The sequence below is a fragment of the Stenella coeruleoalba genome (assembly GCF_951394435.1).
Source record: "Stenella coeruleoalba genome assembly, chromosome: 19".
NCBI classification, from domain to species: Eukaryota; Metazoa; Chordata; class Mammalia; order Artiodactyla; family Delphinidae; genus Stenella; species Stenella coeruleoalba.
Window position 1 is genome coordinate 46,159,504 of NC_137165.1, and position 26,850 is coordinate 46,186,353.

General features: G+C 39.3%; 1 protein-coding gene across 11 annotated transcripts in view; it reads left to right on the forward strand.

Annotated features, from left to right (window-relative positions):
- TANC2 (tetratricopeptide repeat, ankyrin repeat and coiled-coil containing 2) overlaps positions 1–26,850 on the forward strand; it is a 357,151-nt gene that overhangs the window by 245,441 nt on the left and 84,860 nt on the right. For all 11 annotated transcript variants that reach the window (XM_079905965.1, XM_079905957.1, XM_079905960.1 and 8 more), the window contains 2 exons: positions 15,059–15,340; positions 20,084–20,217. In XM_079905965.1, the coding sequence (XP_079762091.1) occupies positions 15,059–15,340; positions 20,084–20,217 (416 nt within the window). The remainder of the gene's footprint in view (positions 1–15,058; positions 15,341–20,083; positions 20,218–26,850) is intronic.

Consider the following 26,850-nt stretch of genomic DNA (forward strand, 5'->3'; position numbering starts at 1 on the left):
CAGATAGAATATAGTCGTGGTTTTAATACTTTTCTCTGCTAATTCTAACATCTGGGTCAGTTCTGGGTCAGTTTCGGTTGATTGGTTTTTCTCCTACTTATGGCTCATATTTTCCTGCTTCTTTCTGCTTGCCTGACAATCTTCATTTGGATGCCAGACATTGGGAGTTTTACCTTATCGGGTGTTGGATATTTTTGTATTCCTATAAATATTCTTCAGCTTTTTTCTGGAATGTGACTTACTTATTTGGAAACAGTATGATCAATTTTGGGTCTTGCCTTTAAAATTTGTTGAGTAGAACCAGGACAATATTTACAGATCTCATTATTCCATACGACTGAGTCAAGGTCTTCCTGGATTTATCCAATGTCCTGTGCATTGTGAGGTTTTCCATGCTGGCTGGTAGGAGCAGGCACTATTCCTGGCCCAGTGTAAGCTGCAGATATTCTTGTCTCCAATCCTCATACTTGCGCTAATCACTATCCTGCTGATTACTCAAGGGTTACTCCCCACAGGTCTCCAGAATTACTTCTGTACAGCTCTCTCCTTTCCAGTACTCTGTTCTTTGAACAGTGGCTGCCTTGGTCTCCCTGGATTCTCAGCTCAGTCTACTCAACTAAGGGAGTCTGCCAGAATCTGACTGGGCTCTCTCTCCCTCCATAGTGGTCTGAAAATTTTCTCAATGTTGTGAGTGGGCATAGGGTTTACCTCATTTGTTTTTCATCTCTCAGGGATTACTGTTTTTCATTGCCTGTGTCTAGTGTCTTGAAAACCGTCATTTCATATACTTTGTCTAGAGCTTTATATGTTTGTTCTGGAGTTGTTTTAGGGGGGAGGGCAAATCTAGTCCTTGTTTCTCCTTCACCAGAAGTGGAAATTCATGTCAGATTTTTAAAAAGAAAATTATAGATGAAATGAACCAGAGCATCAACCCATCTCTCCTTAGAAAATGACTGGCTTGAGAGTTAGACTTGGGTTTTCTGTAAGCTAAAATACATATTTACTTATAATGATGAAGAAAAATATGGTTATTATTTGCACAGAATAAATCCCACATGTCACATTAGCAAGACTTTAGTTACTAAGTGGATATGTGTGACTTCAGCCTTCTCAGTAACTTTTCTAAAAGAAAGGAAAACTAGTCTTTAAAAAAATATATCCTGTCCTCTCTGGACACTAGCTCTAAGGCACATTTTCTCCCTTCCCCCAGCTTCCTGTAGGAATATGATTGTTTGTGTCTTGGCCAGCATCCAGGCCTTGCCTGTGATGTGTACAGAGCTTCGAAAATAAGTTTTTCTTCCCTGAATGTCTTGTTACTTAATGGCCCTCTTGTTTATGACAGAAGCCTTTAAACAGGAATTTATCCTTGAAAGGTGTCAAACAAATGATTCATTTCTTTTTATTATAATATGGTTCAAGTGATTTTCAAAGACTTTGGTTTGCATCCTATAACTGTCTTCCTGTAGCCCTGCTGTCCTACCAAAGCCAAGTCTATAAACATTTCCCTGCCGTTAAGAATGGAAAATTCATATTCACTGTTTTCATTCACTAATTCATTTATTAAATGTTATTAAATGTACATACCCTGTGACAAGAACTGTTCTAGTTAATAAGGACTTACTAGGTTGGGTGATTGTGGTAGGGTAAGTTGATGATATATGAGGGTAGAAGTGTAGGGGCTGAAATGATTATATCAGATACATATCATTGATGACTATACAGGAGGGCTGTGTGGAATGCAAAGTTATTCATTAAAAGCTTGTTTAAGTACATGGTAAAAAGCAAGAGACGTTGAGAATCTGAACTATATGACTGTCATTCATTGAGGATTAACTAGGTTCTGAACTACGAACTTAATGTACATTTTCTTGTTTAGCCTTATGAGATAGATGTTCTTATTATCCTCATTTTACAGATAACAAAACTGAGGCTTAGAGTAATCTGGCAACACCTCCAAAGATTATATCATTATGAGCAACAGTGGAATGGGAAAAGAAAACAGAAATTATATCTGGGAGATATTCCTCAAGAATAATTGATAGGACCTGTGACAAATTAGATGTAAAGGTCAAGAAAGAAGAAATCCTGGTGAGTCCCAAGTTACTATCTTGGGAGACCAGGCAGATGGTGATATTTCATTAACTGAGATAATGAATGGAAAATAAAGAATAGGTTAAGGTGAGTGAGAAAATAACTTTAGTTCTGAACATTTTAAGTTTGAGATACCTATTGGAAATCCACATAGGTAACTCTTGTAAATTGCTAGAAATGCTATACAGGAGTTTAGGAATGGGATCTGGAACAGATATGTAAACCATCACCACTTAGATGGTTATAAAAGCCATCAGTCTGTTCCTTTGAGATTACCCAGGGAGATCATGAAGAAGAAAAAAATAATAAAATATAGAACCTAAGATTGGCAATATTTTAGGGATGGGCAGAAGAGGAGGACTCATTAAAGATATATCAGAAAGAGAGGACCAAAAAAAGAACTAGAAGAAAGTATTATTATGTAAAGCCCAAGAACAGAATGTATTTCAAAAAGTGGGGATTTATTAGAAGTGTTAAATACTAAATCATGGTTAAGTATAAAGACTGAAAATAATTCATTGAACTTAAAATTTAGAAAGTCTTTAGTGTTATTACCTAAAACAATTTCAACAGAGTAACATGGGAGGAAGCCAGGCTAGGATGAGTTACTGCTGTGGAAGTGAAGATGGCAAGCATGGCCCTTTCAAAATGTTGCAGGGGGGTGGGGGTGAAAGGGAGAAGGGACATAAGTCAGAAACTCAAAGGGATGAGGGCTCCAAGAGAGCCAGTATGTTCTCAATATCCTTTTCATTATGTTTGTTTTAAATAAATGTGTGTGGGAGGGAGGTGATTAGGTTACACTGGACTCTTTTTTGGCTTGATCATGTGGATAGTAGTAGCAGCTACCAGAGTTAACCAGCAGACTCTGTCCTAGGCACACTACATGTATTAACTCATTTTAATCCTCACATGTCATGGTTATCCCTGTTTTAAAGATAAGGAGAACTGAGATCCCAAGAACATAAGTCACTATCTTAAGGTCGCACAGCCCATAAGTAACAGAGACTGGATACAAGCTGAAGCATCCTGGCTCTGAGTCCGCAGTTTTACCCACCCTGCTCTCTATAATAGTTTCCCTGCTCACCCAAAAAGTGACTCTGCTTTATTTAATCTTTTTTTTTTAAACAGAAGTTATCTGGAATGAACATTTCTCAAGCTATTATTTTTAGATTGTTTTCTAGGACCTGCTTCAAATTGCTTTACATTCTTCCAAAACTCATTTCCTGGGGTAGGAGTACCTGCCAATTGTAGTCCTATTCCTTAGTGCCATAAATAAGGAACAGATCCTAAAGAGATTTGACTCTTGTAAATGGAATAATGAGTCTTCTAGAAACTCAGTAGACAAATGAGCCCTGCCTTGGTTTAATAAATATACTTGAGAAAAAAATAAGCATGTTTTTTGACTTACGTTTGGCACTAAAGTGATACCAGGTTTTGTCTGAAGAACATGTTTTTATCCTCTGCTCCGTGTAGGGAATAGCATACATGGCCTGAACCCTAAGAATAAGCCTGAAATTATCTTTTGTTCTGAGGAACAGAGGTACTTCCAGGCTAGGCTGTGCAGCCATAATGGAAGAATGTGAGGAAATACAGCTCTGCTCCTGTTTGCACGAGACCTTTGTCTGTATTACATACACCCTTTCTTCTGCCAGTCCTGTGACTGACTTCTTTTAAGATGATTCATAGTTGTTTTCCATGAGTAAATAAGCTTTAGTCTAAATCCAGTTAGAGCTCTTTTGCCCCCACTTCCCCTTCCCCTTTTCCTCTTGCTGCAGCTGTTTATATTTGCCTTTGGACGAGCTGGTCTGTTAGCCTTAATGCACTTTTGTTTGTTTTTTAAATGTTTACTCTTTGCCATAGTTAAAGAAAGGTCAGTTTTCTCTATAAGCCTAGATATATAATTATTTGTATTGATGGTCTCACAGAGACTGTTTCCTAGAGAGTATTCATTTGTCTGTCACAAGCCTAATTTGCATTGAAGAGATGCACACACAGATCTGAGTCTTGAGTGGTTATTAAATTTCTTTAAAAAACTGCCTTCCAAAGCTTGTCTTATTTGTATACCCTGTTGGAATGTTTTTCCTCTTTGTGTATTTTTCTTCAACATTTTATTAGGAAAATTTTCGGATATACCCCAAAAAAGGACAATTTTACAGTAAACCCTCGTTTACTTGCCTTGATTATATCATTAATATTTTATTATTTTTATCACATATCTATCTATCCGTCCATCTCTTTAACCACGCATCATTTTTTACAAATTTCAAAGTAAATTCCAGATGTCAGTATACTTTGGAATATTTTGAGAAGGATGGGATGGTGTTCCCGTTCTGTTGCCACCCTGGGACTGCCACTTCTTGGGTGCCAGGGGTAAGAAGACCACATCTGTTACTAAATATATGGATTAGCTCATCTTTTATCCCTTGGCTCAGCTATAGTTGCAGTGGTCATTTCTCACTGGATTATTTCAGTGGTTTCTGCCTTAGAAAATCTCTTGGAAGCCAGTGGATATCCTAAACAAAGAAGCATTTATTTAGGAATATGAACTCCACAGAGGGTATTCATTACCTCCGTGTTTCACAGTGCAGGCCAAAGTGCCTTCTTGTTCGTATGCCCTAAATTTATTGTTGGTGCATAGGAGGTATGGCTTTCTTTTATCATATTGATCTGACAAAAGCATTAGATTCTGAGGTACAGAAATTGTTTCTAGGCTGTTCTTGGTGTCTACAGTTGTTTTACCATATGGTGCTGGGCTAATTTTGTCTGTTCTTCCCTTGAGGCTTTTGTAAATTGATTACATTTTTAGAAAAATTTTAAAATAACTTTTTAAAATGTCAAAGCTTTCTCAGTAGAATAAAATATGATGAGAGATTACATCAACATGAGAACAAGTTATCTTAATAGAGTTTTTCTCAAAAACTTCAGCATTTAAGTTGAATCTTTACTTATCCCATGTTATAAATTGGCACCGGTCATATTCATGAAACACCCTTTTGATGCAAAATGTTAAGTAATCTTGGACCTGAAGAGACAGGTCTGTTAGTTTAGAAAGCAACTGAGTGTCTCAGAAGCTCTTCTCTCTCTGGAAGGTCAAGCATGTAATTCCTAAAGGGGAGCACAGGAGAGATGAAGGAGAAAGAAGCCAGCCTAGCCAAGCAGCTAAAGTCTACTCAATTCTGGTCATCAGTAGTATAACTCATGACCAGATTTCAGACTTAATAGTGACATCCTATAGAGCAGCAACATAAAATAATAGAAAAAAAAACTGAATTTTGGAGTCAAAACTAGGTTTTGATTCTAGTTCTGAAACCAGCTGTGTGACCTTAGATCTCTCTAGGCCTAATTACACTTATCTCAAACCAACTGATCTATTTTCTCCTTCCTCGCTGTGAGTCCTGTGACTGCTCAGCCAGAGCTCAGCATGTCTGTCTGAGTGGCTGCCCACGAAGGGCACTCGGATACCCAGGAACCCCCCTGCATGGTTAGCAGCCCCCTACTATCAAGTGACATTATGGAAAATGGAGTAAGGAGCTGCAAGAATCAGTCCCTCCACTGAAGCAAGTCTGACAGAACTCTAGAATTGCTAAGCAAAGCAAGAAAAGCAGATTATGAAACAGTACCTATAGTATGATTTTTGTCTTAAAAATAAGTATATATAATACAGACAAAACTCGGGAAAAAAAAAAAGTGAATTGTGCAGGACTTCCATGGTGGCGCAGTAGTTAAGAGTCCGCCTGCCAATTCAGGAGACACAGGTTTGAGCCCTGGTCCGGGAAGATCCTGCATGCCGCAGAGCAAAAAAGCCCGTGCATCAAAACTGCTGAGCCTGCGCTCTAGAGCCCACGAGCCACAGCTACTGAGCCCATGCACCACAACTGCCGAGCCCATGTGCCATGATTACTGAAGCCCACATGCATAGAGCTCGTGCTCCCAACAAGAGAAGCCACCACAATGAGAAGCCTGCGCACCACAATGAATGGTAGCCCCCGCTCGCCACAACCAGAGAAAGCCCGCATGCAGCAATGAAGACCCAGTGCAGCCAAAAATTAAATAAATAAAATAAACTAATTAAAATAATTTATTTTAACTAAATAAATTGTTTTTAAAGTGAATTGTGTTTCTCTCTAGCCAATGGGAGTAAAATTATCATTTTGTTTATCGGCTATTCCTAAATTTTCTGTAGTGAGTATGTATTACTTCCATATAAAAAAGCAAAAGTAAAATAGAACAGTTTGGAAGTTTCTCAAAAAGCTGAAACATAGAGTTTCCATATGACCCAGCAATACCTCTCATAGACATATACCCAAGAGAACTAAAAACATCTGTACATAAAAACTTGTACATGGGAGGACCTTCAAGATGGCGGAGGAGTAAGACATGGAGATCACCTTCCTCCCCACAAATACATCAAAAATACATCTACATGTGGAACTTACAGAACACCTACTGAACGCTGGCAGAAGACCTCAGACTTCCCAAAAGCCATGTGACTGACTGGGTCTTGGTACTCCGGCCGCGTGCCGGGCCTGAGCCTCTGAGGTTGGAAAGCCGAGTTCAGGACATTGGTCCACCAGAAACCTCCTGGCCCCTCATAATATCAATTGGCAAGAGCTCTCCCAGAGATCTTGATCTCAATGCTAAGACCCAGCTCCACACAACGACCAGCAAGCTACAGTACTGGACATCCTATGCCAAACAACTAGCAAGACAGGAACACAACCCCACCCATTAGCAGAGAGGCTGCCTAAAATCATAGTAAGTTCACAGATACCCCAAAACACACCACCAGACGTGGTCCTGCCCACCAGAAAGACAAGATCCAGCCTCATCCACCAGAACATAGGCACTAGTCCCCTCCACCAGGAAACCTACACAACCCACTGAACCAACCTTACCCACTGGGGGCAGACATCAAAAACAACAGGAACTACGAACCTGCAGCCTGTGAAAAGGAGACCCCAAATGTAGTAAGTTAAGCAAAATGAGAAGACAGAGAAATACACAGCACATGAAGGAGAAAGGTAAAAACCCAGCAGATCAAACAAAAGAAATAGGCAGTCTACCAGAAAACGAATTCAGATTAATGATAGTAAAGATGATCCAAAATCTTGGAAATAGAATGGAGAAAATACAAGAAACGTTTAACAAGGACCTAGAAGAACTAAAGAGCAAACAAACAATGATGAACAACACAATAAATAGAATTTAAAATTCTCTAGAAGGAATCAATAGAATAACTGAGGCAGAGGAACAGATAGTGACCTGGAAGATAAAATAGTGGAAATAACTACTGCAGAGCAGAATAAAGAAAAAAGAATGAAAAGAATTAAGGACAGCCTCAGAGACCTCTGGGACAACATTAAACACACCAACATTCAAATTATAGGGTCCCAGAGGGACTGAGAAAATATTTGAAGAGATTATAGTTGAAAACTTCCCTAATATGGGAAAGGAAATAGACAATCAAGTCCAAGAAGTGCAGAGAGTCCCCTACAGGATAAATCCAAGGAGAAACAAGCCAAGACATATTAATCAAACTATCAAAAATTAAATACAAAGAAAAATATTAAAAGCAGCAAGGGAAAAGCTACAAATAACATACAAGGGAATCCCCATAAGGTTAACAGCTGATCTTTAAGCAGAAACTCTGCAAGCCAGGAGGGAGTGGCAGGACATATTTAAAGTCATGAAAGGGAATAACCTACAACCAAGATTACTCTACCCAACAAGGATCTTGTTCAGATTTGACGGAGAAATTAAAACCTTTACAGACAAGCAAAAACTAAGAGATTTCAGCACCACCAAACCAGCTTTACAACAAATGCTAAAGGAACTTCTCTAGGCAGGAAACACAAGAGAAGGAAAAGACCTACAATAACAAACCCAAAACAATTAAGAAAATGGTAATAGGAACAAACATATCAATAATTACCTTAAATGTAAATGGATTAAATGCTCCAACCAAAAGACATAGACTGGCTGAATGGATACAAAAACAAGATCCATATATATGTTTTCTACAGGAGACCCACTTCAGACCTAGTGGCACATACAGACTGAAAGTGAGGGGATGGAAAAAGATATTCCATACAAATGGAAATCAAAGGAAAGCTTGAGTAGCAATTCTCATATCAGACAAAATAGACTTTAAAGACTGTTACAAGAGACAAAGAAGGGCACATAATGATCAAGGGATCAATCCAAGAAGAAGGTATAACAATTGTAAATATTTATGCACGCAACATAGGAGCACCTCAATACATAAGGAAAATGCTAACAGCCATGAAAGGGGAAATCGACAGTAGCACAGTCATAATAGGGGACTTTAACACCCCACTTTCACCAATAGATCATCCAAAAAGAAATTAAATAAGGAAACACAAGCTTTAAATGACACATTCAACAACATGGATGTAATTGACATTTAGAGGACACTCCATCCAAAAACAACAGAATACACTTTCTTCTCAAGTGCTCATGGACCATTCTCCAGGATAGATCATATCTTGGGTCACAAATCAAGCCTTGGTAAATTTAAGGAAATTGAAATTGTATCAAGTATCTTTTCTGACCACAACACTGTAAGACTAGATATCAATTGCAGGGGGAAAAAACTGTAAAAAATACAAACACATGGAGGCTAAACAATACACTACTAAATAACCAAGAGTTCACTGAAGAAACCCAAGAGGAAATCAAAAAATACCTAGAGACAAATGACAACAAAAACACGATGATCCAAAACCTGTGAGATGCAGTAAAAGCAGTTCTAGGAAGGAAGTTTATAGCAATACAATCCTACCTCAAGAAACATCTCAAATAAACACCCTAACCTTACACCTAAAGCAATTAGAGAATGAAGAACAACAACAAAAAAAAACCCCATGTTAGCAGGAGGAAAGAAATCATAAAGATCAGATGAGAAATAAATGAAAAAGAAATGAAGGAAATGATAGCAAAGATCAATAAACTAAAAGCTGGTTCTTTGAGAAGATAAACATAATTGATACACCATTAGCCAGACTCATCAAGAAAAAAAGGGAAAAGACTCAAATCAATAGAATTAGAAATGAAAAAGGACAATTAACAACTGCCACTGCAGAAATACAAAGGATCATGAGAGATTACTACAAGCAACTATATGTCAATAAAATGGACAACCTGGAAAAACTGGACAAATTCTTAGTAAAGTACAACCTTCTGAGACTGAACCAGGAAGAAATAGAAAATATAAACAGACCAATCACAAGCAGTGAAATTGAAACTGTGATTAAAAATCTTTGTCAGGGGGCTTCCCTGGTGGCGCAGTGGTTGAGAGTCCGCCTGCCGATGCAGGGGACACGGGTTCGTGCCCCGGTCCGGGAAGGTCCCACATTCCGCAGAGCAGCTGGGCCCGTGAGCCGTGGCCGCCAAGCCTGCGCGTCCGGAGCCTGTGCTCCGCAACGGGAGAGGCCACAACACTGAGAGGCCCACGTACCACAAAAAAAAAAAAAAAAATCTTCATCAGGGCTTACCTGGTGGTGCAGTGGTTGAGAGTCCGCCTGCCGTGCAGGGGACACGGGTTCATTCCCCGGTCCAGGAAGATTCCACATGCCACGGAGTGGCTGGTCCCATGAGCCATGGCCACTGAGCCTGCGTGTCCGGAGCCTGTGCTCTGCAATGGGAGAAGCCACAACAGTGAGAGGCCCGCCTACCACAAAAGAAAAAAAAAAATCTTCCGCCAACCAAAGCCCAAGCCCAATGGCTTCACAGGCAAATTCTATCAAACATTTAGAGAATAGCTAACACCTATCCTTCTCAAACTCTTCCAAAATATAGCAGAGGGAGGAACACTCCCAAACTCATTCTACGAGCCCACCATCACCCTGATACCAAAACCAGACAAAGATGTCACAAAAAAAGAAAACTACAAGCCAATATCACTGATGAACATAGATGCAAAAATCCTCAGCAAAATATTAGCAAACAGAATCCAACAGCACATTAAAAGGATCATACACCATGATCAAATGGGGTTTATCCTGGGAATGCAAGGATTCTTGAATATATGCAAATCAATCAATATGATACACCATATTAACAAATTGAAGGATGAAAACCATATGATCATCTGAATAGATGCAGAAAAAGCTTTCGACAAAATTCAACACCCATTTATGATAAAAACCCTCCAGAAAGTAGGCCTAGAGGGAACTTATCTCAACATAATAAAGGCCATATATGACAAACCCATAGCCAACATCATCCTCAATGGTGAAAAACTGAAACCATTTCCACTAAGATCAGGAACAAGACAAGGTTGCCCACTCTCACCACTACTATTCAGCATAGTTTTGGAAGTTTTAGCCACAGCAATCAGAGACATAAAGAAATTAAAGGAATCCAAATCGGAAAAGAAGAAGTAAAACTGTCACTGTTTGCAGATGACATGATACTATACATAGGGAATCCTAAAGATGGTACCAGAAAACTACTAGAGCTAATCAATGAATTTGGTAGAGTAGCAGGATACAAAATTAATGTACAGAAATCTCTTGCATTCCTATACACTAATGACGAAAAGTCTGAAAGAGAAATTAAGGAAACACTCCCATTTACTATTGCAACAAGAAGACTAAAATACCTAGGAATAATCCTACCTAAGGAGACTAAAGACATGTATGCAGAAAACTTTAAGATACTGATGAAAGAAATTAAAGATAATAGAAACAGATGGTGAGATATACCATGTTCTTGGATTGGAAGAATCAACACTGTGAAAATGACTATACTACCCAAAGCAATCTACAGATTCAGTACAATTCCTATCAAACTACCATTGCCATTTTTCACAGAACTAGAACAAAAAAATTCACAATTTATATGGAAACACAAAAGACCCCGAATAGCCAAAGCAATCTTGAGAAAGAAAAACAGAACTGGAGGAATCAGGCTCCCTGACTTCAGACTATACTACAAAGCTACAGTCAGCAAGACAGTATGGTCCTGGCACAAAAACAGAAATATAGATCAATGGAACAGGATAGAAAGCCCAGAGATAAACCCACACACATATGGTCACCTTATCTTTGATAAAGGAGGCAAGAATATACAATGGAGAAAAGACAGCCTCTTCAGTAAGTGATGCTGGGAAAACTGGACAGCTACATGTAAAAGAATGAAATTAGAACACTCCCTAACACTGTATACAACAAACTCAGAATGGACTAAAGACCTAAATGTAAAGTCAGACACTATAAAACTCTTCGAGGAAAACATAGGCAGAACACTCTGTGACATAAATCACAGCAAGATCCTTTTTGACCCACCTCCTAGAGAAATGGAAATAAAAACAAAAATAAACAAATGGGACCTAATGAAACTTAAAAGCTTTTGCACAGCAAAGGAAACCATAAACAAGACGAAAAGACAACCCTCAGAATGGGAGAAAGTATTTGCAAATGAAGCAGCCGACAAAGGATTAATCTCCAAAATATACAAACAGCTCATGCAGCTCAATATCCGAAAAACAAACAACCCAATCCAAACATGGGCTGAAGACCTAAACAGACATTTCTCCAAAGAAGATATACAGATTGCCAACAAGCACATGAAAGGATGCTCAACATCACTAATCATTAGAGAAGTGCAAATCAAAACTGCAATGAGGTATCACCTCACACTTGTCAGAATAGCCATCATCAAAAAATCTACAAACAATAAATGCTGGAGAGGGTGTGGAAAAAAGGGAACGCTCTTGCACTGTTGGTGGGTATGTAAATTGATACAGCCACTATGGAGAACAGTATGGAGGTTCCTTATAAAACTAAAAATAAAACTACCATATGACCCAGCAATCCCACTACTGGGCATATACCCTGAGAAAACCGTAAGTCAAAAAGAGTCATGTACCACAATGTTCATTGCAGCACTATTTACAATAGCCAGGACATGGAAGCAACCTAAATGTCCATCAACAGATGAATGGATAAAGAAGATGTGGCACATATATACAATGGAATATTACTCAGCCATAAAAAGAAATGAAATTGAGTTATTTGTAGTTAGGTGGAAGGACCTAGAGTCTGTCATACAGAGTGAAGTAAGTCAATAAGAGAAAAACAAATACCGTATGCTAACACATATATATGGAATCTAAAAAAAAAAAAGTGGTTCTGAAGAACCTAGGATAAAATAGATAGCTAGTGGGAAGCAGCCACATAGCACAGGGAGATCAGCTCGGTGCTTTGTGACCCCCTAGGGGGGTGGGATAGAGAGGATGGGAGGGAGACGCAAGAGGGAGGGGATATGGGGATATATGTATATGTATAGCTGATTCACTTTGTTTTACAGCAGAAACTAACACACCATTGTAAAGCACTTATACTCCAATAAAGATGTTTAAAAAATTTAGTCATTAATTTTAAAAAAGAAAAAGAAGCAAAGAAACTTGTACATGAATGTTCATAGTAGCATGATTCATAATAGACAAAAAGTGGAAACAACCCAAATTTTTGTCAGCTGATAAATGGGATAAACAAAATGTGATATATCCATATAATGGAATATTGTTCAGCAGTAAAAAGGATGAAGTAATGATACATGCTACAACATGGATGAACCTGAAAAACATGCTAAATGAAAGAAGCCAGACACAAAAGGCCCCATATCATATGATAATATATATATGTGAACTGTCTCGAACAGGCAAATCTGTAAAGACAGAAATTCTCTGGTTGCCAGGGGCTGGGGGAAACGGAGACTAGAGAGTGACAGCTAATGGGTGTGTGGTTTTTTGGAGGGCAATGATGGAAATGTTCCGGAATTAAATAGTGATGTTTGCAACTTTGTGAATATACTAAAAATCACCAAATTGTATGCTTTAAAAGGGTGAATTTTATGGCATGTGAGGCTCAATAAAATAATGTTTAAGAAAAATAAAATAGAATCTGTTTAGCTAAGACACTAGAATTAATATTTTTAGCAAATTAAAGTCTAATTTTTCACTTAATTCTGTAATTATATGTGTATTTTAAAAGAGTACGTTCTGATAAGGAGATGTGAATCAGGAAATTATAAGTAACCATGTAGGTGTATCTCCACAGCCTTTTTTTTTTTAGTGAAAATTTGGGACATTTTAAAACTTACATAGGAAACAGTTTGCTTCTATTATTAGAGTTTGGCTTTATATTTTTAATTTTTGTACTACTTTTGGAATTGTTACCTTTTTTTTTTTTTTTTTTTTTGCGGTACGTGGGCCTCTCACTGTGGTGGCCTCTCCCGTTGCGGAGCACAGGCTCCGGACACGCAGGCTCAGTGGCCATGGCTCACGGGCCTAGGTGCTCTGCGGCATGTGGGATCTTCCCGGACCAGGGCACGAACCCGTGTCCCCTGCATCGGCAGGCGGACTCTCAACCACTGCGCCACCAGGGAAGCCCTGGAATTGTTACCTTTTTGAAAATGCTCAGCTATCATTCTAATGGCTTTCAGACGGTTTTAAATGAGTGTTTACATGAAGTGTGCTTGTGTGTGTTTTTTGAGTAAGCTGCCATCTCCAGGTCCCAATTTATGATGTATAAGTGGTTTAAGTATGTTCTAGAGTAATATAAGCCATACTAATAGATCTGATTTCCCCCTTTATGATTTCCCTTTCTCCTATCCTCGTTCCCTTCCCACCCCTGGACTTTATTCTTCAAAATATAAAATGGGGTGAGAGTGTAATACCTTGTTTTTAATTAATTCTTTCAGTAAGCATTTATTTAGCATCTACTGTGTGTCTAGGTACTGTGCTCTACTGTGTGTCAGGGTACTGTGCTAAGGTAAATGATACAGAAAATGAACTTTTAAAAAATAATAAAATGAAAAAAAAAGATACATGTAGAACTGCTCTTGAAACAGTTAAAAAGGGAATTCCCTGGCGGTCCAGTGGTTAGGATTCCGGGCTTTCATTGCTGGGGGCCCAGGATCGTTCCCTGGTCGGGGAACTAAGATCCCACAGGCCACACGGTGTGGCCCAAAAAAAAAGAAAGAGTTATGAAGGCATTTAACGCAGATGAGGGAGGTCAGGCAGGACTTGTTTTTACCGTCAATGTAATTAGAAGGTTGATCATTGAAACCAGGTTATATCTGTTATGCGTTTTTAGAGAGCAGGTAGAGCTCGTGCTTGGTTGGCCCTTAGCGCATCTCACAACTACATAAGCACAGAAAAAAATCTCGAGAAAAGCAGTAGGGATTTGTCCCCAAGACGTGTGTGTGTAAACCAGAAATCTTTTTTTTTCTTCAGTTGGCATGAATACAAGCATTACAGGTGCAGAGACATTAAATGAAAATTTGGTTTCTGCTTCCTTGACTGCTTAACATAGTGAAAACCTTTTAAACCATCACAGTTTTTAGGGGTTTGCTTCCCTTAATATACTTACTAGATTTTTAAAAACTACCATTGTGAACTTAAAGGAATTACTGTTTTTATTGGTATTTTTAAAGACACAAGTTCTCTTTACATTGCTTTCTACAGGACTGACGCTGTAAGCCGTCCCGATTCCCTGCCACACCCCAGCCTCTCCCCCAGAAACTCCAACCCTACATCTCCCCACAATCCAACATTTTGAAGGTTATCCCCAGGCATAGAAGGAGGCCTTAAGAACCCTGCATTTTGTTACTTTTGCATCCATCCTGATTGCCGGTGCCTGGGCCATCTCCATTGCTTAATAATTTTGAATATCACCCTGACTTTCTGCCTATAATGTAAATTATTACTGTTTTAACTATGCTTGTGTTCTGCCAGCTACAGTACCAAATAGCTCTAGCTCATGTGCCATTGCTTATCTGTGTAGAACCAAAATTCAGAGTTTTATTATTTTCTGAATAACCCAGAATACCATCATACTATAACTCCCAGTGGTCTCCTAAACCATACTGGTTTTTTTGTTTATTTCTTCAATGTTGATGGTTTGGCCTAAGTTCTGTATTCTCTTATTGTTCCTTCCAGTTCGCTTTGCACCTTACAGGCCTCCCGATATCTCCCTGAAGCCGCTGCTCTTTGAAGTGCCCAGCATCACTACAGAGTCAGTGTTTGTTGGCCGGGATTGGGTTTTCCATGAAATAGATGCTCAACTTCAGAGTTCAAATGCCAGCGTGAACCAAGGAGTAGTGATCGTGGGGAACATTGGGTTCGGCAAAACCGCCATCGTCTCCAGACTGGTGGCCCTCAGCTGCCACGGAACACGGATGAGACAGATCGCCTCAGACAGCCCACATGCCTCCCCAAAACGTATGTATCCCTTTTTAAAGAACTCCATGTGGTGGGATAGGGAGGGTGGGAGGGAGACACAAGAGGGAGGAGATATGGGGATATATGTAAATGTATAGCTGATTCACTGTGTTATAAAGCAGAAACTAACACACCATTGTAAAGCAATTATACTCCAATAAAGATGTTAAAAAAAAAAACACTAAAAAAATTTTTTTTTAAATAACTCCATGCTTCATTGCTCTGAAATTTTTTCCGGCATCTTTGTATTAAGTCTTATATCCTTTCATTTTCTGATCTGCAAAACCTGACTGGCACGTGAGGACCATTAACTCAGAGTCGAGGGAAAGAATGTAATACTCTGTTGACATTTAACCCACATATCCAACAGTCACCTGAGAGTGACTGAAAAAACCTTTCTCTCAGAATAAATGTATGCCTCTTCCCTCCTGACTGTCTGGCTGGTCTGTCCTTTGGATGATGACTACAGCAATTGCCCATAAGAGCTTGTTTGCATCCATCACTGTCAGCTTTTGCTCAGCCTGTGTGCAGGCTTCCTGTTCACACCGGCACAATCTGTTTGCGGCCTTCATTTCCTTGCGATCGATGTCAGTGTTGCACTGCTTGGGCTTGAACTTCATTGTGTCCTTGAAGGGTTTCTCCTGCTTCTATGTGAAAAGATGCTGAGATCTCATATATATTTATGCTTCTTTCATCACAGGCAGGTGCAGCTTAATGATCGCCATCAGGATCCTGTTTATTTGTTTTTAAAATACTTATATGGTCCTTAGTACCAGGCACTCTCTAAGAGCTTAACAAACATTCATTCATCCAACCCTCTTATCTCTTTCAGAGAGGTAGTTCCTGTTATCTTCCTTTCACAGATAAGTGGTTTAAGGCTCAGAGAGGTTAAGTAAGCCTCCCAGGTTTCGTAGCCAGTAAATAGTGAAACTAGAATTTGAGCCTAAGCAGTCTGGTTTCAGAGGCCAGTGTCATGCATTTTGCTGTGCTCCCTCTCCTTATTGATGGAACTCCCTTGAGTAAAGGAGATAAAAAGAAATGTACAGGGGTTCTTCCTATACACACTATATGTATCGAACCAGTCTACCTGGCTTCTGCTAGTTATAAGAAAACAAAAAGAAACTCTTGCCCTGCTAGTCCAAATCAATAATCTAGCTCACCACAGATTTCCAGACAGCAACCACTAGAAATGGTTTGTTTGGGATCATAGTATTGTAGTTACAGAGTCTAGAACGGTGCTGTGGGAAGTCAACAGGAACTCACTGGACACCCTCCAAACATCCTGGCTTCCTGTTGAAATTAATTCCTGTTTCATGTTGTTAAGTAGTCAGATTGCCTCTGGTAAACTTATGGATATCTGACACGTAGAAGAACTAGTGTCTAGAAAGAAAACTGGTTGGATCAAGAGTCCCATTTGCCAGGGTGTGGTAAGAATTGGTATGGAAGAATTCATGTCTTAAGAGCAGTATCATGCTTAGTCTCTGGATTAAGTTTATCTGAGGTAGATCGGCATAATGTCATGGGAGTCAAGAGCCCATAGTTTGGCTCCAGCGCTCAAACTTACTATACTTTGTAACCTTGAGAATTTTACTTTAATTCTTTAGACCTTGGTTTTTGTCATCTGTAAAATAAGTCAGTGGGATTAGGTGATCTTTAAGATTCATTCCTATGCTAAAATTCTGTGATTCTAAGATGTCTACATGGTTGAAAGTAACTTTCCATACCTATTCCAGTATTTTCGTTAGAGTGCTTAGCTTAAATATCACGCCAGACTACTTCTTATCTGCGTAATCCAAGAGGTTAACTATTTGAGTGTGTCAGAAAGAAAACCAGCTAGGTAATAGTCTCTCTGACTCCTCTATATATCCATCACTGTTGCAGATAACAGATGGTAGAATCATGGCTCAAGGGCAAGAAGAGCTGCTTTCTCTGAAAGCAAAGGTGCCTGGAAGTGCCCCCTCTAAGCCTGGGAGAGCAGGAGTTAATAGAAAACAGCCCATGTGCTCCCCAAAGCAGAGGTCCTTTAAAGATAGTTCATTAAGTTATTCTCTAACATCCATTGCCTTTTACCTCCAGAGAAACTCTAAAAATACCCCATTCATGTGATAAATGTCCACATGTCGAGACTATAGATTTGACCTGATAGTTAACGTAGAAAACTTGAAAAGGTGTTAAAGGGGATCGAGTATGTGGTTATATATTTATCAGAACTACACAGAACCAGCATTGCCTTGTCGTAATTTGATGTAATAATTTTTGTTGTCCGCTTTGATGTCCAAACTACATTCCACCTCTGCCATCTTAACCGAACCACTTAAGAAGGTCAAGAATAAGTGGTTGATGTCATTTACTGGTATTTAAATATTAACTCTGAAAAACAAAATCAACTCTTGAAATTACCCCAGTAGCTACACACATCTGTAAAATTTTCATTTTCTGTTATGCAAATGATTAATAATAAAATCTAACTTCAGTTTGTTTTAGAACTGGCTCTCATTAAATTTTCTAGTTTTGAGGACAAATGTTTTGTCTTTCTTGTATTATCCTTACGAGGTTTTGGTTAAAGCTTTTCAAGTATCAGCGCTCAAAAATGTTACTTTTTTAAAAAAAAATCAGTGATCTGTATGTTTCTGTTTTATATTTGTTATTTCTGTAAACAAATATGAACTGAATATATCTTAACCAATTTAAAGATATTTCTTTGAGGGAAAAAAAAAAAAAGAATAAGTGGTTGATAAAGAACAAGCTGTTTTTCGGCATTGATCTGTTACTTTATGAGCCGGCACTGAAAATGTTACTGGCAGTAGCAGAATTTTTTTCATTAGTGAATAAGAATGATGTCTTAGCGAGAGAGAGTTGGCTTAATGTTTTACAGTTTAATTTACATTCAGCTTTGATAGGTGTATTTGGGATCCCACTGGCCTTCCCAACCCTAAGTCAGTGATGCAGTTGTAGTAGTAATGAAAATAGGTGGAAGATTATTGGAGCTCCCCACCTCCGTTTCTGCATCCTGTGTCATTCTTTCTTCTGTCCCTCACTCCTCCACGCTGAGCAGCGCTGCTGTGGAAGACATGAGCAGTCGAGCCTGCAGCACTGCATTGCCTGGCTCTGTCCTTCCCCCACAGACACCCAGCCCCCAGCCGCCCCCTCCTTGTCATTTCCCTGGGAAGGCACAGAGAAGCTGTCAAGGCAGGCACTAGCCTGTCATCTTGCTGTCCACCTACACCCCGTCCCAAACCCAACTCCCCCATCAATCTCTACCGTCACCACCCACCCCGCAACACGCACGTACAGAGAACGGAAACATTTTGTGAAAATGGACCTGTTGTGTAATCCAGGCATTGTTACATTAACTACAAGTGTACTCAGTACAGTAGTTAGGGAAGTTCGGTCTAATTACAAGACTGTATTTTCCTATCACTGAAAGTCTGAGGGTAGTTACTGTTTGGATTTGACATTTGCCAACAGCTGCCATGTCCCCAAATAGCTGTTCAGTGAGTAACCCCTCCCCTCCCCACTCTGCTCATTCCAGAAGTCTGTGTTGCCAGTTCGCTGTGCACGCTGACTGCTCCTCCCTATTAACTTTTATTTCTACTGTTCTCTGAATACCAAGCGGAAAGTAAAGACACCCAGACAAAAAGGAGGGCCTCTCCAAAAGGGAACAGCTAGAAGACAGAAGGTACTCAGACACTAATTACCCACAAAACCAGATAAGGGGGAATGGGGTGGACAGAGGGAGTGAACAACAGGCATGATACAGTGACAGTCACTGAACTTTACTGCGCACATTTCTTCAGTCTTTTTCACTGCCGTCTCCCACACCTACCCCCCTACAGTTTATTCAGAACTCTATGCAGTGGCCAGGGAATTTACTTTGCCAGTTGGATGGAAGAAGTCTCAATTAAGTCCTACTGGTAGGGAGTTAAATGAGAACTATTTTCCCCTATTTCTTCTCCTTTTCAGTAGTTATTGACCATCAAATAACAGTCTACTTATTGTGTACCCATTTTTAAAATATGGTCTGTATTTATAAATAGAGTCTATAATTTCTAGTAGTAGTTAAGATGTTACCTAAATAATGTGAACGAATGGAATTTTTAAAAAACAGCTTTATTAAGCTACAATTCACGTACCGTATAATTCACCCATTTAAATGGTTCAATTCACTGCTTTTTACTGTAGTCACTCAGTTGTGCAGCAATCACCATAATCTTAGAACTTTGTCATTCCCCCCTAAAAGAAATCCCATGCCCATTAGCAGTCAGTCTTCATTTCCCCCCTAAATCCCTATCTCTACCCCTAGGTAACCACTAATCTGCCTTTTGTCCCTATGGATTTCCGTATTCTGGGCATTTCAAATAAATAGAATCGTATGCTATATGGTCTTTTGTAACTGACTTCTTTGAGTGAGTGTAACGTTTCAAGGGTTATCCATGTTGTAACATATATTGGTATTTCATTTCTTTTTATTATTGTTGAGTAATGTTCGACTGTGAGGCTGTACCATCTTTTATCCATTCATCAGTTGATGGACATTTGGGTTGTTTCCGTTTTGGGGCTATTATGAATCTTGCTTCTTTGAACATTTGTGTACAAGTTTTTGCATGGACATATGTTTTTAATTCTCTTGGGTACATACCCCTAAGAGTAGAATTGCTGGATCAAAGAACAAATGGGATTTAACCAGTCTTTCTTTAGAGTTTTATGATTATCTGATGCAAACATCTCATCTTTATAATACAGATATGGATGCCAACAGAGAGCTGCCACTCACACAGCCACCTTCAGCCCACTCATCCATCACCAGTGGAAGCTGCCCAGGAACTCCAGAAATGCGGAGGCGGCAGGAGGAGGCCATGCGGAGACTAGCCTCGCAGGTACAATAGGATTCTCAGGTTGCGGGCATGCTAGTTCCATTTTAACATCAAGGGGGCAATGGTAGGGAGACCCCTGGCAAAGTGAACAAAAGTATGTACAGGTGGACCATGAGAACATGGATAAAAGTTTCTCTCTCTTTGCTGTTCCTAGAAAAATACTTCGTTATTATGGAATCAGAACCTTATTGTTGGAAAGGCCCTTAGAAATAACCAAAGTCCCACAATGAATAGATAAGGAAATTGAGACTCAAAGAAGTTGTATGATTTACCCAAGATCACAGTATAAGTAATCAATAGCTTTGTATTTTCATTCCTAGCTCAAAACTCTTCCTGCTATACCACACTATCCATAACTTCTTTATATGTTTGCATTTTAATTTTCTGTTTTTATCAAAGTAACATATATACATAGTTTAGGAAATCAAGTAATGTTCAAAGACTTATAATAAAAACCAGAAATTCTTTTCCCCTCCTGAGCCCACCCTCTCCCCAAAGGCAGCTACTTTCAACATTTGGAGATGTTTCTCTGATGTTTACCTCCATGTTTCTAAATAATATTCATATACTGCTATAACTTTTTTGATCAGTTTTGTACATTATCTATTCCTTCTTATTATGGATGTTGAGAATGTTAGCTCTTTCACCTTCCTTCCTCCCTCTACCATCTCAGTACAGTTATATCATGATTTTAGTCTGAATCCATGTTACAGTATTTTCAGTATTAATACTACACAAATATGGTTCACTGTGGAACCAAGGATAACATTTTCTTCTTGAGCAGTTTTGTTTTTCCTGGGTTATGAAATACCTCATTGTAAAGTTTGCTTATTTTCCTTCAAAACTATGGCTGTCATTCCATAAGCCTTAATGCTTTGTAAAATGCCTCTCAATACAGTTTTCCACATCAGTTACATTCCCCCCCCCCCCAACCCTGGAAATCCTAGAGCTCTCCATCGAGCTAATCTGGACCTAGGATGCTCTCAAGTCTTACCACCTACTTGTTATCCTGGAAATTCCTGTTACTTCCCTTTTGTGTTTGATCCCATGTCATCGTCTTTCTTGATTGTATTCCTTATTTTGACGGAGCACGTCCTCTGGTAGCTTCCTAAGAAAGAATGCATAGGAGGTAAGTTTTTTGAGACTTAATGTTCCTAAAAGCATCTTTATTTCATTCTCATACATTACTCTTTGTTTGACATAATTCTAGGTTAAAAATTATTTTCCCTCAGAATTTTGAAGGCATCCATCTTGAACTTCCAGTATTACTATTAAATAATATGGTACTATTCTTATTCCTAATTCTTTATATATACCTTTTTTCTCTCCAGAAGCTTTTAGAATCTTCTTTTTTTTTTTTTGCGGTACGCGGGCCTCTCACTGTTGTGGCCTCTGCCATTGCAGAGCACAGGCTCCGGACGCGCAGGCTCAGCGGCCATGGCTCACGGGCCCAGCCGCTCCGTGGCATGTGGGATCTTACCAGACCGGGGCACAAACTCATGTCCCCTGCATCGGCAGGCAGACTCTCAACCACTGCGCCACCAGGGAAGCCCAGAATCTTCTTTTTATCACCACTGTTCTTGGGTCTTTTTTTCATATTCTGTTGGTACCTAGTGAGCCCTGGAGATATTTTTTGATTCAGGGAAATGCTTTTGTAGTATTTATTGAAAATTTTCTCACCACCACTTCCTCTGTTCTCTCCTTCTACAACTCCTTTTAGTCAAAAATTAGATTGCCTGTATTGTTACTCTTCTTAACTTTTCTGTTTCCTATTTGTTTATCCACTTTTAGGAGATTTCTTCAACATTACCTTTCAATCCTTTCACAAAAAATTTTTTGGCTATCATAGTTTTAATTTCCAATAGGTCTTTATTTCCCCCAGTTGTTCCCTTCTTTTTTTTGTAATTGAGGTTTTTTTTTTTTTGGCTGCATTAGGTCTTCATTGCTGCACGCAGGCTTTCTCTAGTTGCAGCAAGCAGGGGCTACTCTTCGTTGCGGTGCACGGGCTCCTCATTGCGGTGGCTTCTCTTGTTGCAGAACACGGGCTGTAGGCGCACGGGTTTCAGTAGTTGTGGCGTGCAGACTCACTAGTTGTGGCTCACGGGCTTTGGAGCACAGGCTCAGTAGTTGTGGCGCATGGGCTTAGGTGCTCCGTGGCATGTGGGATCTTCCCAGACCAGGGATCAAACCCGTGTCCCCTGCATTGACAGGTGGATTCTTAACCACTGTGCCACAAGGGAAGCTGACATTTTTTTTTTTTTTTAGTTTAGTTTTTGGCAGCACCGCTTGGCATGTGGTATCTTAGTTCCCTGACCAGGGATTGAACCCAAGCCCCCTGCATTGGAAGCACAGAGTCTTAACCACTGGACCACCAGGGAAGTCCCTGTACCCCTCTTTTTTATAGCATACTGTTTTTGTTTTATAGATGCAGTATGTTCTCTTATCTCTTCCTTAATAGTTAGGCACCAAAAAACTGATGGAAGCTTGTATATATGGAGAGCTTAACTATAGAGCATTAAGATGACCCACCAGCCTTTATGGGAAAACCCAAAAGTCAGTGTCCATAAGTTTTTTCCTTGCACTGTTCTAGCAAAGAATCCACCAATTTCCTGGAGGGTGTATAACCTGGTCGCCAACATTCTGGAGCTAGTAGGAGGTGGCGGAGTTTCATCATTTAGGCTGCAGCCTTTTACCTAAGCCCCTTGTTTTCAGTCCTGCACCTGATTCTCACCTACTCTATGTGTCCTAAGCCTAGATTCTCTGCTTTAGTTTCTCTAGTGATTTTAATTTCTCTTTCCTGTGGGTTTTGGGGAAGGTAGTCACCTGGCTGGGCAGGATAGGGATGGATATCTGGGAATCTAAGTGCTCTTTATATAAACTTCATATAATAGTTTCTGTGTTTGCAACTTCCTTCCTCACCCCCATCTTCCATAGTACCTGGTGCTTCTAACTCCTATGCTTTTCTGAGGTTTGACAGATGATTTGGCTCATTCCTGTTGTTAACCCCAGCAGGCATTTGTTTCCCCTTCTTCTGTCTGTTAGGTTGTTTAATCCTACATCCACTTTCCATCTTTATATATTATAATCTAAGATTAGAGATAGATATTCCTAATCAATGGAGTTTGCATTTCTGTTTCTTATTCTCCTTATTTTTGAGGATTTTAAGGAGAAGTATAGAGTGCAGAGTGCCTGTCTCCAGTATTTAAAGAAATCTCTTGGCATGATTAATTAGTAATGAGGAACAGGGAGCCATCTTCAATGTCATAAGGTTCTAATTTCCTCATAGAAATCCTGTCCAGCTTATAGCCAGAAACAGCACATTTCCCCCAAATACGTTTTCAGTTGTCCCCACTTATTGGTACACATCCATTTATAAATGGGCTTCTGAAAACGGTCTGAGATTTCCCTTATATTCATTGCTAAGTCAGTGCAACTTTAAAAGACATCTTTGGAGGACTTCCCTGGTGGCCCAGTGGTTAAGAATCCGCCTGCCACTGCAGGGGATACAGGTTCGATCCCTGGTCCAGGAAGATCCCACATGCCGCAGAGCATCTAAGCCCGTGTGCCACAACTACTGAGCCTCTGCTCTAGAGCCCGCGAGCCACAACTGCTGAGCCTGCGCACCACAACTACTGAAGCCCACATGCCTTAGAGCCAGTGCACCACAAGTACTGAGCCCATGCACTGTAACTACTGAAACCTGCACGCTCTAGGGCCTGCGTGCTGCAACTACTGAAGCCCACACACCTAGAGCCCATGCTCTGCAACAAGAGAAGCCACCACAATGAGAAGCCCGCACACCGCAACGAACAGTAGCCCCCACTCGCTGCAGCTAAAGAAAGCCCGTGCATAGCAACGAAGGCCCAGTGGAGCCAAAAAAAAAAAGAAAAAAAAGACATCTTTGTTTTACTTTTCTAAATATTCCATTTAAGCTGACTCCTGCCTCTTCTTTAGAACAATCAGAATAACTGTCATCTTAGAAATACACAAATGCTAAAAAAAAAGAAAGAAAGAAATACACAAATGCTGAAGAGCTTTCATCATCACAGTCATTTATTTATTCATTTAGAATATATGCTTGGAATGCCTATAACACAAGATTGAAGTTAAAGCAGTGAACAAGACAGGCACAATCCCTGCTGTTATGTAGCCCACATTTTTGTGGTGGGAAAAGGCCAATTAACAAACAAATATGTAATATGTCAGATGGTGATGAGTGCTAAAAAGGAAGTCTCCCCATGCTGTCACTTCTTAGCCTCTCTCTCATCAAGAGAAAAAGTCCCAAGATGTTTATGTTCAGTATTTGGAAAATGTTATTTATTTTTAGTAGGTAATTAGTGACTGTACTTACTTGAAAAGTGATCACATTTTAAATTCCATGGTTATACCTTCCTTAAGCAAAATATAAATAAATGTCTTTTGTACCTAGAAATGGGATATTTTTAAATTTATATTAAACATTATATAAGAAATGGCCCTTTAGATTAAAATTGATGTTTAGTTCAATATTTGGAAAATGTTAAATATTATAAGTGAGAAATTAGTGATTATTTACACTTACTCAAGGAACATATTTAAAATTTCACACTTATTTCTTCCTTAAACAAAATATAAATACATCTGTTCACACCTAGAGATGGGATATTGTGAAGTTTACACTAAAAAAAAAAATCTAAAACAAATGGCCCCTTAGATTAAAATTGAATATTATCCCAGTAATTGTGCCACAGGTTGCAGTTCAGGTGTAAGTTTGTGCTGTAGGAGCATAGAGCAGAAGCCAGCAACCTTGCTTCTCATCTGTAACAAACTGGTAAGCAGAAATTATCTTTTCAAACCAGTTAGTATTTTGATAAAGTAAGCTAATATACGAGAACTAAAAGTGTCCTTGAAAAACTTCTTGATTTGCTAGCCAGAGTTCTTAGGATTGGTGCTTGTATATCATCAGTTATCATTGGTATTTCGTGGTATGCCTGCCGCTTCTTATGCTTCTTCGTAATTGAGAACATTGAAGAGTTCTTGTCACAACTTTCAAGCAATTTTATTTATTGAAGAAACACTTCCCACTTGAAGTAACAGGTTTTGCTAGATGTACATCTCTTAAATGTGTTTCCAGTTAATCTTACGTGTTCTGAAGTATAATCACAGTAGAGCGGTGCAGAGATCTCATCCGGGGCCTCTCCTGGGTGTGTGACTTTATAACAACCAAAGATTTTCCAGGCTTTCAGTCTGTTGCCACCCAGTGATCATACATGCAGACTTCCCCAGACAAGGGGAGGCTGACTTCCATTTACTGAGGGCTTAATGCGTGTTGAGCTTAGTACTTTTTACATTATAGTTGTTATTTCACTTCTTCATTCTTAAGCCTGCGAGGTGGTCATTATCATCCCCATTTTACAGATGAGGAAACTGTGCTTCAGTGATAGTTCATTTTCCCAAGGTCTTACTATTAGTAAATGGCAGAGCTAGGATACAGAGCCAGTATTCACCCCAATGAAGTGAGTCTTCTTCTTCTCTCCATTTCACAGGTAAACAGAGGCTCTGAGGTTACACAACTTGCTGAGATAACTAGTACATGACTTGAGACCAGATTTAAACTGAGGCAGGCAGGCTCCAGAGTCCATGCTTTTAACCACTGTGCTGCCTCTGTAGTGTGACAGGAAGGATTTTTGTTTAGTGTTCTTTTGGAAAATCTGTCGATAATTGAGTGGCTTTAAAGTAAGGAAGTCATAATGAAGGGGCACCTTTCAGAAATTTTGCTGACCTAAAATTCTTCTTCAAAAAGTTTTTATGCAGGACTTCCCTGGTGGTCCAGTGGTCAAGACTTCACCTTCCAATGCAGGGGGTGCGGGTTTGCTTAGCTTAGCTTCCCTGGTTGAGGAGCTAAGATCCCACACACCTTGCGGCCAAAAAACCAAAATATGAAACAGAAGCAATATTGTAACAAATTCAATAAAGACTTTAAAAACAGTCCACATCCCAAAAAAAGTCTTTAAAAAAAGTTTTTATGCATCTAGAAGCTCTTGTCACATTAGGTAAATTGTCACTAGCTTAGTCCTTATATTAAGAAGCTAATACATCTGAAATAAAGCTAATTAGAGAAGCCAGCTAATTTTAAGAAGTGTCACAGTGATACAAAAAGCAAAGGTTTTTTTCACCGAAGGAAATCTATGAAAGAAAGAAAACTGAAATGTCATCCTTGCCAAGAGACTAGTTCTGTACTAAATCAGGAGGATGTCAAGTGATACGGTTCCTGAGATTGTTGCTGATACTGTTAAAGCTATCAGCCAAGGAAGTGATCATTTCAGCAGTTCACACATGTGTGTTGAGCATAATACAGAGACTTAAGCCACACATACACACATGGAGAGAGAAAAACAAAAAATGACAACAGTGAAGTATAAGATTTGGTTTGTGTTCCAGTTGGGTATTTTTTAAAAGATTTACATTTTAGGAGAAATGTGATCAGAACTAAACAAGTAACCTATAGATGATGTTTTATAAAATGTGTCTAGGGCTTTTTTCCTCTAAAAATTAACACTGAAATTTTATAGTGAGACCCAGATTACATCTACATTCAGGATACTGAATATGGGAAACAACCTTATGTATTCCTTTGTCAATCTTGTGTTTTTTATC